The sequence below is a fragment of the Mastigoproctus giganteus genome, chromosome 8 (assembly GCF_048544385.1).
Source record: "Mastigoproctus giganteus isolate SK-2022 chromosome 8, ASM4854438v1, whole genome shotgun sequence".
NCBI classification, from domain to species: Eukaryota; Metazoa; Arthropoda; class Arachnida; order Uropygi; family Thelyphonidae; genus Mastigoproctus; species Mastigoproctus giganteus.
This window is the reverse complement of record NC_143582.1, coordinates 83,758,436-83,772,237: the sequence shown is the minus strand read 5'-3', so window position 1 is coordinate 83,772,237 and position 13,802 is coordinate 83,758,436. Positions and strand designations below refer to the sequence as shown.

At 36.8% G+C, this 13,802-nt stretch overlaps 1 protein-coding gene across 1 annotated transcript in view; it reads right to left on the bottom strand.

The window, feature by feature from the left end:
• LOC150081686 (cGMP-dependent protein kinase, isozyme 2 forms cD4/T1/T3A/T3B-like) overlaps positions 1–13,802 on the bottom strand; it is a 386,373-nt gene that overhangs the window by 112,199 nt on the left and 260,372 nt on the right. Inside the window, exon 12 of the mRNA XM_090379551.1 lies at positions 2,786–2,875. Within this exon, the coding sequence (XP_090235677.1) occupies positions 2,786–2,875 (90 nt within the window). The remainder of the gene's footprint in view (positions 1–2,785; positions 2,876–13,802) is intronic.

Below are 13,802 nucleotides of genomic sequence, written 5' to 3'. Positions count from 1 at the left end.
TAGAAGTTCTGAAACGTTTAACTGAAACACCCTGTATATACAATATATAATAATTTTATTCTTCATATAGAGGTACTATCATCATCATCAGCCATTTTCAATCCACTGCAGGATGAAGGCCTCTCCAGAAACTTTCCAGTTCCTTCTGTTTTGTGCAATGGTCATCCATTTACTACCTACAAACTCATGAATTTTATCTATCCATCTCCGTCGTTGTCTTCCAGGTTTTCTCTTACCTCCTCTTGAGTACCATTCTGTGATTTTCTTAGTCCATCTGTCATCATGTCTTTGAGCTATGTGTCCTGCCCAAGACCATTTTAGTTCTTTAGTTTTGATAAGAATGTCCTTTACTTGAGTTTACTGCCTAATCCATGTGTTTCTCTTCTTATCTAACAGTCTGATTCCCAATATAATTCATTCCATTCTTCACTGTGAAGTTCTCAGCTTCTCTTCCATTCTTTTGGTGAGTGCCATTCTTCCATTCTTTTGATGAGTTTTACTCTTGTATTTGCGGAAATTACAGCCTATACTACATAATCATTCTATCTGATCTTCTGTCACGCTTCAAAAAAATGATTTCGTTTATCATATTTCATGTAAAGATTGTGACTCATCCTATCAGGGATCTACAAACTGCATCCTGCATATAAGAAAACAACACACAGCTTCAGTACGTGCTTCACGTTCCGCAGCCTCAAAATTGGCTTTCCGTGCTATTAGTGAGGACCATATGTTTTTATTTAATGACACTAAAATTATTAATGTCCAACCTAACTATACAAAATTATTAATAGCTGAAATACTGGAAATTAAATTAACTCATAATTCGATTAACCTACGACGCCCCTACCCTATTTCAGATTCCTGGTCTTTTACAAAAACACATGCTCCATGACAGCAAATAATCTCTCATATGTAAACTCAACAATTCATTTTAAGTTTAGTATCTTGGGATCACAACTAAGGTCAAAAAGTCCTGTCCACTTAAGGAAAGTAAATAAGCTTTTCGAAATTTTTAGAATTTTCGGAAGTCATCTACATTCATTTTTAATTTATAGAAACAATGTCTTCTTCCACTCGTTCCTTGGAGTGCTGATGTATTTTGGTGACAGGTCTAGAGCTCTTGGACCACAGATGAAGAGTACATTGGATCACTAATGATTCGCCTCTGAGGGTAGAATTCATTTCGTTATTTTAATATTCATTTAAATTCAAGGAGAGTGTTAAGTGAAGAAACGTCCACATACATATATTGAGGTAATTCCTCATTATTTTGAAAACAGTTATCGATATACAAGTATAACTGTTTTCATGAAAATTTCCTCATAGCCACCTTGTTTACAGATTCCTAGACTTTGTTTCTATTCTCTAGAAATGACAAAAATACAATATTAAATGGTTAAAATGCACTTCCTGGAACATTCGAATGACTAAACATGAAACTATGTGACTTGCTGTTTGTGTCGTTGAGGAGGGGGTAGAAGTGCTTAGTTTTGATTGTTAGGTCATTATTTTACATCATTGTGTTTCTTGTTCACTTTTGCTTCTTGCACCTTTTTATCATGTGACTTTTATTTTAGTTTTGGTTGTTATGCTGTTATTTGACATTTTTGTTTGTAATTTTTTTTAGTTCTCTTTTCAAATCGTTATTTTTGTCTTGCACTTTCTTTCTTGTGATTTTACTTGATAGGTAGTTTTATAGTTTTACTTGAAAGTTTTTTTTTCCCTTTTTTTGCAATTTTTTGTTTCTTCTTAATTTTTTTTCAATATGGATGTTATAAATCAGAGGTTTTTGTATGTTTTGAAATGTGAGAGGACTGTGGCTGAGTGGTGTCTGTTGGTCTGATTGCCCATGAGTATGACTGTCCTTCATGTGGGAGTCATGATATTTGTTGAAAGGATGTAGATGATGTCTGCGAATAGTCTTGTCTTGTATAGTGGTGAGAATGCTCATTGAGTGAGGTCTGTGAGAAATGGTTCTTGGTTCCGCAAGAGTAGGATAGCTTTGTCTGATGTGTTGTTGACATATATGTGGGTGCAAGGAGATTCGAATGCTAGGATTATGGACGAGTTGGATGTTGCTGAGCATACGGTGCACGATTGGAAAAATTTTTATAGAGACTTTCAATTTTGGCTAGTGAAAAAAGGTTAGCTTTGCTTCAGTATTTCTACTGTTGCTACAGTTGATGATATCACTGGCCGTCCATTTTCTGTAATTACTGCTTGCTTCTACCCATCGATTTTTATCTAATTACAGATTCTTTCAGTGTACAGTATCACTGTTCGTTGAATGCCGTAGAAAGATCGATTTCAGTCTGGGGAAGAGTAAAGCAGCATGGATGTGGTTTTTCTCTTTATAGTAGCGAGGTGTGGGGGCAGAAGTCCCCACAGTATGAGCAATTATCATTGTTAATGCACATGAAATTGTCTAGTTACATATGGGTGAGAAGAATCAGTGGTTGTATAGAAATCTTCATTTCAGCTCTGGCATATTGTGATGTCACGTGACATCCTCTAGAAGGAGCGATCGTATGGGATGTGGCTTGTTTCTGCCAATCAATGTTGAGACCACTCCTCCGTCAAAGGTAAGTCATACAGTTTCACGTATAATCATCCCAATACTCCAATAACTGCATTTTTACAAATTAAACATACCAGTATAAAGGATTTTTTTTTTGCTGATGCTGTATAAACTTGCTTTCTTGCCTCATTTGCCGCTGTTAATGCTAATGAACATACTCATTTCGAAAACTATTCAACAACAGAATAAACCAAATATAATTACCTATCTCTAAGTATTGCCCATAACTCTCCTCCTAGACAGCACTCCATCAACATATACAGATATTTTCTGTCCTTAAATGTTTTGTACAACCTGCAAATAAAAGTACAATACGCATTTGTAAGGAAAGTCAAAAATTAGAATAGAACAATTGGGTACCATAACTGATTAATTACACTGGTATACATAACAAAAACCACTGCTTTTCTTTTTATAACACATCACAAAAATATTTTTAACACATCAACACATTTTCCATACTGCAGAGAATAAACATACAGGGTGTCTCAAAAATATTGGTACAAATGTTTAGAGGAGGTAGGTAACATCTAAAGGAATGTGAATTGCATAGGAACCCATAACCGGAAACGTCACGGGGAAAGTAGTAGCCGAGGCGCAAGAAGCAGAAATGACACAAGACGGTAATTAGTGGCAAACATTTATTTGACATAATATTAACAATGGAGTACGAGATGGATGCATTTCATGATGTTACAACAGATGCTCCAAGGTTCCACCATGAGACGCGATGCATGCATGACACCGATGCAGCATGGATTGGCGGACACGGTTGAACACACTTGGAATTTCTTTGACAGTAACAGCAGCGTAGACGAGTCTCACCATGATATCCATTTCTGTCTCCACAGGCGATTCATACACGACGAATTTGAGGGCCCCCACAGAAAGAAATCAAGGCTCGATAAATCAGGTGAGCGTGGGGGCCAGGCAACGGGACCACCACAGCCAATCCATCGACGCCCAAAACGCCTGTTCAAATGGTCATGAACACACCTTCCATAATGGGCAGGCGGCCGGTCATGTTGAAACCAAATGTTGCGTCTCACATTTGCTGAAACATCGTCAAGTAACCCTGGTAGAACTTGTTCAAGAAAGATCCGATATTTAGCGGAGTTCGTGCGGGACGGTAAGAGGTATGGGCCAACTAAGGAGTCACCGACCATACCTGCCCACACATTTATTGCGAAGCAATGTTGTGCCGCATGGGGGTGCACACCGTGTGGGTTGTCGTGAGTCCACACATGAGCATTGTGCTGATTGAATAAGCCTTCCCGAGTGAAATAAGCCTCATCCGTGAACAAAACATAGACTGGAAAATTCAAGTATTGAACACTTTCTTGGAGAAACCACTGCACAAAAGCCACACGTGCAGGATGATCTTGGGGGAGCAGTAACTGAACCCTTTGGAGATGAAAGGGGTGTAAGGAATCGTCGTGCCAGACACGCTGTACACTGCAACGAGACACTCCTAAGGCAGAGGCAATGGCACATGTGCTGGTAGTAGGATTAGTCTGGATGGCATTCAACACACTTTCATCCATGGCGGGAGTTCGCGTCGAACGTGGTCTGCCCGCACTACTCCTGTTACCTCTAAATGACCCATAATCGCACATATTTTTATACACACGCGCAAACAAATGGTGGTCCGGTACATGTCTGTCTGGGAAGCGTTCTCCATAAATTCGTTGAGCGGCTCGTCCATTGCCCTCTGCTAATCCATACACTAGGTGCATGTCTGCCAGCTCACAGTTCATATATCGATGCATGCTCTTCATGCGGCGACTACTGCTTGAATGAGTAAACCAGAAATTTTCCCTCTTGCAAACTGATGAACAGTGCTGTGTACCGACGTACAGCGACGTTTCCGGTTATGGGTTCCAATGCGATTCACATTCCTTTAGTTGTTACCTACCTTCCATAAACATTTGTACCAATATTTTTGAGACACCCTGTATAAGTTGGACAAAATATCAGTTTACCAAAAAAAGATGATATTTACCAAGTAGCAAATTACCAAAGAAAAAACAGTTTTAACAATTCATTTATAATGTTATAAATGACATCACATAAATATAATATTAATAAAATAATCTGGGCACAAAATTTACTTCATGTTTTAACTTGCACAATACATAATATGCCTATATTATGTATTGTGCCTATATAGAATATATCACAGATATATTCTGTATCCCTATATAGAATATATCACAAATTATATTTTGTAGCAACGAAAGCAAGAGGTATTTTAACTGTTAGTATAGTTATTATTGATGGTTGGTTGGTTGGTTGGTTGGTTGGTTGGTTGGTTGTTTTGGTGTTTATTGGTGCATGGCTGCTGTTGTTTGAGAGCTATTGGTGAAGGAGCAGCTTGGGCTATAATGCACCTAGCTTAGGTTAGGAGAGTTTCATATTTTAATATTTTTCTCTTTGCTTGGTGTGGTTTAGAAGAAAGTCAATTGGTGCATGGACAATGGAAATGATAATGCACCAGATCGTTTGGTATATTATATTTTCTGTATGGGAACTAAATCCCCATATATTGTTACTATTTATATTATATGGTACTGTTGATTGTCTTCAGAATGCTAAATATATCTGATACATATATGTTGTCACAGGATATCTTTGAGGGTGTTGTTTGCCTTTCCTTATATAATGATGTGAAGATCATTCATTGATCATTTTCATATGTTGAGAAATGTATCATTATATGTTTAATTGTTTAGTTAGTTCTGCATGTTTGATACCTTGGAGGTTCTTTAGCACGGAATAAATAACCAGGTGTGATGTGCATATGTCCTTTCCATAGCCTGATCAGTACAACTTCTCTTCTGAATTTCCTTATACTTATCTTCCAATGTTCAATTTGGGTTTTATTTGATAAAAATGTATTCAATGTTTGTTTCTGCCATTTTATTAACAGCAGTTTTGGATGATTGATTAGTAGTCTATTCTATTAGCTTTTTATTAGAAGCTATTCTATTAGCTTTTTTATTTCCTCTTATTCCCACATAGCCTGGTATACAGCAGAAAGCTCTCATTTTTTTTTTTTTTTTTTGTTATCTGTGGTACTATCTGTTTAATTTGTCGAAGAAATGGATGAGTTGTATTGTTCATCATTTGCATGGTTTGGATTACACTTAAGGAATCTGAATGACCTGAGTTTCTCAAATCTTGTGGGGTTCTGAAGTGCTCCAGGTCTCTGAACTGTTGCTAATTCTGCAATCTAAAAACACTATATTCTTTTGGAAATGCAAAGAATGTATTTTATTTTCAATTAACAATGCCACACCTCTGTATATAGTTTTCTGTAATTTTGTTTTTTCTTTAAATTGAGGAAGATACCTGTGCAGTTAAGTTTGTTTTTTGTAGGGAAATGCCTTCTGGATTGTATTAATTAATTAGGTTAGTTCTATTGAAGTTCCATTGTATGGCACATTATTTGTGCTTGAGTTTTATTTTTGTCTGTTTTTTTTTTGGGTTTTTTTTGTTTTGGAAGAAAGGATGTTCAGTGGAAATGCTGTCTTGTGCACAGAGATCCTAAATTGGTTCATTTTCAGTGGTGTTGTCCTTGATATCCATATATGTGGAGGGAGTCTGTTTTCCTAACGATGTCTATGTTATTGTAAGGTCTGCTTTATAGGCAGCTACAGGTAGATCAGGTGGCTCTGATACTATAGTATTACTTCCTTATTGCACTACATGTTGTTTGGTAGGCTGCTACTGACTTATAAACATAGACCTGGCTCATTCTCAAATGGGACAATCAGGAGAGACTGAAAATCAATCTGAGTAGATATCAGATGACTTGGATGGGATGTTTGGGCATAGGCACACCTCAGTATAAATTGCAGGACGTGGTCATTTGCTTCTTGGTAAATTACTTTCAGATGTATGGTATTTCTGTATTTTCTATCCTATTTTCCACAGCTTGCTGTTTTTCAAGTAACCTGGGTTATATGTAAACTTCCACAACTGGCAGAAAACAAGGAAGTTGCAGTGCAGTCAGTTTGAGTGCACTCAGATAAACCAGTTTGATCATATCACTGTTGTTGGAGGGACTTTTTTAGCAGAAGGATTACTATGTACAAATTTCGCCTGTTCCTGTGGAGTGAAGATAAACAAGTGTTATTAAAATGGGCTTAGAAGTGCAGCTATAATTTAATCAATTTTATATAAATGAAGAATTCAGTTAGATTGGAGTTGTCTCCAATAATACGAGAGGCAGTCAGTATTTGCCTAAACCTAGAAATATTTCAGTTAGGGATGTAAAACTCGGCTGGCAATTTCTTCCTTCTCCATGTAGCTACCTTCTAGAGCTAAACACTTCCCCATCTGAATAAACTCTTTCAGCAGAAAACCAGGCTTCCAATTAATGAATTACCTCCTCATCAGTGTGAAATCTGCAACCAGTAATGGTTTCTTCGTTTTAGGGAGGAGAAAAGGTTTGAAGGTAAGAGGCTGAGGGAATGAGATAGGTACTGCAGATTTTTAAATCACAACTGATTGCACAGTCCACTGTGAGAGCAGCCTTATATGAGCAGGAGCATTGTCAGCTAGGAGACAGACACCTTTGGATAGCTTCCCACATCTCTTCAACTTGACAGCTTCTCCTCATCTAGAGGATTTCTGTAGTACTCTCCAATGATGCTGCTGCCTTTTGGGAGGTAATCAATCTGTAAAGATGATACCTTTACAGTCCCGAAAGACTGGCATGATCGTATTGGCAGGCAGTTGAACCATCACTCTTTTTTTGGGAGGCACTGGTGTAGATGAATATTTCTATTGCTTGCTAATCTGTTTTGATTCTAGTTCATAGTAATGTACTGATCATTCATCGTCACAATTTGGTCAAAAAGATCAACACTCTCTCTCTCTATAAAGCTCTAACAATTAAGCAGAACACTTTCCTGTGGAACTTTAGAGGAGGTATCAACAATCTCAGAACCCATTGGGCTGCCATCTTAGCCATGTGCAGGAACCCATGTATTATGGTGCAAACAGACCCATGGCTAATGTTCACTTCAATTGTTTAAAATTTATAGTCACACATCTGTCTCCAAGAACTACCTGTTCCACTTTAGCCATACTGAGATAGGTCTACCTTCCCTTTTGTCATTGTGAACACTGCTTTTTGCACACCTGACCTGTCTCTTCCAATTTTTCAGTGACATATGATTGGCACTCCTCCCCCATACATCTCCTCATGGATTTGTTTTGCTTCTTTCCCTTGCAAAGGAAGAAACATTATAATTATATAATATTTATAATGTTATATTATCATGAATATAACATTATAAATATTATAATGTTATATTCGTAACAATTATATTATAATTGTCATGAATATAACAATATGAATATTGTTATATTCATGGCTCTAGTTCTGTATAATGTCCAATGAATCTAGAAAAACAAATAAATATACAGTAGTATGTATATATATATCCAATTTTTGTAGAACAATAAGAGAAATTTATATCAATATGATACATAGAACACTTCAGTATAATACTCTCCAGAAATTAAAACGAATAAAGATTAACACAAAACGATTACAATAAAAAATCAATTGAAAGCAATTCAAAAAACAATTAAAAAATTAAATAAAATTAATTTAAAAAGTTTAACATAAATTTTGAAAAATGATTTTTCTTCCTGAAACAGACAGTGCTTTTCGACCAAATGTTGTGATCACAGGAATGGAAATTATGGAGTATGTGAGCTAGAATCTTAAACAGAGAGATTATTTGTCTTTGTGCATGCTCACAAAAGATCACGAATTGGAGATTACTTATGGGGAGGAAACATTAATAGAATTCTCATGTAATTTAATTTCAATGGTTTCTGCAATTAATAGTCTCGTAAATTACGTTGGACACTAAGTATTTTGGCCTCATTAAATAAAAATGTATGGTTTTTGTTAATGGCATGAAAGGCTAATTCTGCCGCTGTTGAATGAGCAAGTACCGATGAGGACGCATGCTGTTTTACTCGAATATTCAGCGGAAATCGCGTAGATCCTTGGTAAGATGAGTTGCAATCATGGCAAGAAACGTATACCAAGTCATTTATCTGTGTTGGTAAAGAGGAAAGGACTGAGTGATTGTTCAGTATAGTATGTAATTTCCATATGGTCTGGTTACAATCTTGAATTTGGTATCTTTAAAGAATCTGTTAAGCTTCTTGTGCCACTGTTCAACATGTGGGACAGAAATAAAGTATTTTTTTATGTTGCTATTGTTGGTTGGTTGGTGTAGTTTTTTTGTTTCCTATCCTTTGCTTCTACCCTAATTCGGTTTATTGTAGCAAGGGGGTAACCCTGTTTACAAATCTGCTGGTTAATATCTGTATTTGTGAGTCTAATGTCATAATGGAGTTTTAATTTATTCCTATTAATTGTTTCTACCCCCCCTACATATTTCTTATTACAAAATTAACCTTCTTTTAGTACTCCCCTATTCCTTTGTTATGCCCACTTATTAAGGATTTCTACAGAATCTTTTACTTGTAATATTCAATTATCAACTTCATTATAACAAAGCATAGTAGTACATAAAACTCTTACAAAGTTCTACTGAGCTGTTTCTTAAAATAACCTATATTATAAACAGAGAAGCCTTACACTACTAGCTTGGACACAGATCACATGCCTTTAGTGATATTCATGTGTATGGGTATCAGCAGTTGTACCAAATATGGAAATGAACTTGGTACTTCGGGTAGTCACCAGACAAGGCCGGACACAGATTGATAGAGATGGGGGGGACATTGTGATCATTCCTTTTCCATCACGTGCTGTCCAGGTGCACGAGATGAGTACTGGAGAGTCCCAATCATATCTTAGTTATATGTAAACTATGGAGGATCTTCTCCCTTTAAAAACTGGGTCCTGGGAGACCCAAGGGAGTTCAAGAGAGAGAGGAAAAGTGAAACGCTCAGGAGAGCCGAAAGAGGAGAGTGTCGGGAGATGTCATCAAAGCAGTTTTTGACCATAGTGCGCAAAAAATGACGTGATAATATTTCTTTGTGGTATGGTGTCTGTGTCGTCACCAAGGAGAAGGCCGCCACCCAGTTCATCCGGATGAAGGTGCCCATGAGAGGACAGCAAGGGAGCAAGGGAGGAAAATGGGGTAAGTGAGAATCCCTTTTCATAAGAGTGAAAATACTTTCACTCTTATGTGAAAGTGGTGAGGAAATGATAACTGAACAGAAAATATCCATGTTAATTCTTACCCATAAGGAACGATGATTTCTTCCAAAGAATATATATTTCTTCTTAATGTTATGCCTAGTATATCTTGTCTTTCTTAGTATTCTGATAACTTATTAGATATGGCTAATGAATTGATATTTCCAATAACGTATTTTCAATGTAAAGCAATGCATCCCATTTTTCTTCCAGCTCATGTATTAATGATCTTGGTAAAACACCTCCCACCATTCCCAACACGCTCCATTCAATGCCTCCTGTGGTCTTCCGTCAAAAGGATATCAGAAGGATTTTGATGAATCTTGATGCTAAGAAAGCTTCAAGTCCTGATGGTATTTCTCCACTTGTTCTCAAAACCTGTGCTCCTGAACTTACTCCTATTCTTTGCCGCCTTTTTTCACTTTCTTATTCCAAAGGTGTTTTTCCTTCTGCTTGGAAATTTGCTCATATCCAGCCAGTTCCTAAAAAGGGTGACAAATCCATCCCATCCAATTATTGTCCCATTGCAATTACTTCTACTCTTTCTAAAGTAATGGAGAAATCAATTAACCCCCAACTCTTAAACTACCTATAAACCTTCCGTTTGGTCAACGATCACCAGTATGGATTCTGTCAGTGTCGATCCACTGGAGATATTCTGGCTTATGTTACCCATTTATGGACTAATTCAATGGAAAGGTACGGTGAAACACAAGTAGTTGCTCTTGTCATCTCAAAGGCTTTTGATCGTGTTTGTCATAAAGGTCTTCTAAACAAACTTCCATCTTATGGTTTGCCAACTGTTTTTAGTAATTGGTTATCCAGTTTTCTCTCTGATCGCTCACTGAGGGTGATGGTAGATGGCTCTCTGTCTTCTAACTTCTCCACTAATGCCGGTGTCCCCCAAGGTTCAGTTCTTTCCCCCACTCTTTTCCTCTTGTATATCAATGACCTTCTTCCATTGACTGGAAATCCTATCCATAGTTTTGCCGATGATAGCACATTGCATTCAACTTTCCATTTTGAGAAACCTTGTCCTGCTCAATCAGCTTCAACTTCTCGAAAATCTTCTACCAATTCCTTAAATGCCAATCTTCAGGTAATTCTCCAGTGGGGCAAAGACAACTTAGTTGATTTCAACCCTTCTAAAACTCAGTCTTGTCTTATATCTAGCAAAAAGGATTCTTCTGCTCCTATGCTTATCTTTAGTGACACTCCGATTTCTAGGCAAAATGATATATCTCTTTTGGGGATTACCCCGACTTCTAATCTCTCTTGGCACAAGCACATTACAAATATTGCTTCCTCTGCATCTAAAAAACTTGGTTTTCTCTTTCGCTCTCAGCGTTACTTTTCTTCCAAACAGCTTCTCACTCCGTATAAATCACAAATTCCCCCTGCCATGGAATATTGTTCCCACATCTGGGGTGGTGCCCCCAAAACCTCTCTCAGGTTTCTTGATTCCATTCAGAAGAGGGCAGTTAGGTTAATTAATGATTCATCTCTAACAGAGTCTCTCCACTCACTTTCTCATAGACGCACTGTTTCTGCTGCATGCCTCTTCTAGAGATACTTCCATGGGCACTGTTCTTCTGAATTGGCTTCTATAATTCCTGCTCGCTCTTTCAAAACAGTCCGAACACGTGCCGCCACTAGCCAACATCCATTTACTGTACAACTTCAAACCCAAAGAACCAACTTTTCATCTTCCTCATTTATTCATTCAACTGCCGTTTTCTGGAACTACCTTCCTTAACATACGTATTTCCTGAAAATTACAATCTACAGAAGTTCAAGTCCAATGTCAACAAATATCTTCTTTCGTCTTCTTAACCTCAAATCCAAGCACGGTACTAAGTACTATAGGTCCTAATACCTCTCGTGTTTGGGGTTCACATAAAAAAAAAAAAAAAAATGACAATGGCTACTTATTTGAAATTACTATAATATGGGCTCAAACGAGTGACCACAATAACTAATTATTATGATATAACTGTAGTATACGTTATATTAGAATGTTCATGTCTTTAAGTTTTTTAATCTTCTTGTATGGAAGGTGTGATGTATGTTTGTTCATTAATTTGTTATATTAAATGTTTTGTTTGAAATAATTACCTCTCTCTCTCTCTCTCTCTCTCTCTCTCTCTCTCTCTCTCTCTCTCTCTCTCTCTCTCTCTCTCTCTATTTACACCAGAGAAAAACCGGTTGTAGAATCAAGAAAGGTTTTTGCGGCATTAGAGATTTTAAGCTAATTTGCATAACTGAAATCTCTAATGAAAAACACAACACTAATCCAAATCACGATATTTTATTGGTGGGATGATTCCCCCCCCCACCTTTAAAATATTCAGGATATACGAGATTATTGTCCTATTTTACCACTAGACGGATATATTAAGTTAAGGGAATGTTCAGAACTTAAGTGCACTAATAGTTAAAAATATTAGGAGCACCTGAACTCCCTATTATCATTTAGCATAACATAGACGCCATGACTTTAACATTCCTAACAAATCCCCCCTACACTAAAGCAGATTCTGCCGTTGAATATTTATAGGTATTGAGAAACTGATTAAAGATAGATCTTTTGTAGGTGAATGGGTGATAGCTGTTATAATGTAGAAGAATACTGGTGTTTGTTGGTTTACAATAGATGCTAAATTGAATTTTATTCGCATCCCGAGTAAGCGTGAAATTTAGAAAATTTATTGACTTAGTATCCATATTTTCCCTTTCCAGTGTAAAATTGAGTCTAGGATGAATATTATTAAACAAATGTAAAATGTCTTTAATAATGCTGCCATCAGTAATAACCAGAACATCATCTAAATACCTCCCACAGTATGTGATACAGGGCAGAAAGCAAATGTATATGCTCATTCGTTGAGAGACAGACCTCCAATATTAAGCCGCTTAGACTCAATCCCATTGGGAAACCAAAAATTTATTTGTATGAAAACTTCAAGTCTTCTTATGGATGGTTCTAGAAATTTAGGGCTTATCATGAGCTGTCTTTTAAAAAATGTGCAGCTGTCAACACTAAAGGTAAGAAGGAATTGAAGCAGGATCTTTTAAAAAATGTTTTGTTGACATATGACCAGAATGACACCTACAATGTTGATGAAACTGGACTGGTTTTTTTTTTATTAGCTACTGGATAAAATGCTTATATTTAAAGATTAAAAATATGGCGAGGAAATGGGTAAAAAACAAGACATTACAATTCTCCTAGCTGCAAGCATGTCTAACACAGAAAGCTTCCTCTCTTAACCACTGGGAGAGCCAAGAAGCCCCGGTGCTTTAAAGGCTTGAATACACTGCCAACCATGTATTGAGCAAACCAAAAGGCTTGGATATGAACAAAAATTTACAAAACATGGAACAGAGACTTAGACCGTGCACTGACAGGAGATAATAGAAAAACTTTGCTTTATGGATAACTGCCCCCCATTACTAAGTGCCTAAATGCAATCACTGTTGAGTACTTACCAATACAACATCAGTTCTTCAACCCTTGTGCTTTACCTTGAAAGAAAAACACAATGCAAATTCAATGCTGAAGGCAATGCATTTATTTCTGTTTCGGCATGGGATGAGTAAAAAAAGTGCTTTCCAACTGTTTCAAACATGCTGGATTTACTGCCTTGAATGGTGCAACAAATGAAGCCTCACATACTTCTTCTATTAATCATAAAAAACAGTCCAATAATAGTGAAGAAATTTTTATGGGTATGTATCATCAACTAAACTTACAGGGAAACATGTTTTGAAGACTATGCTGAAGCAGACGTGGACAGTGCTGTTTCAGGATATGCACAAATGAAGAGCAGCTCATTTGGAAGCATAATCGAACCTGAAATTTTTATTAATCAAGCATTGGAACCTGCTGTGGATAAGCAAGAAGTTTTGTCGCAGGACACTCACAAATAATTAGAACTTGTCTGCTTTTTTTTTTTTTTTTTTTTTTCAAAAGCAGCCTAACTGCAAATGTGAATTAATTACAAAGGGTACTAGGAAAGTTTT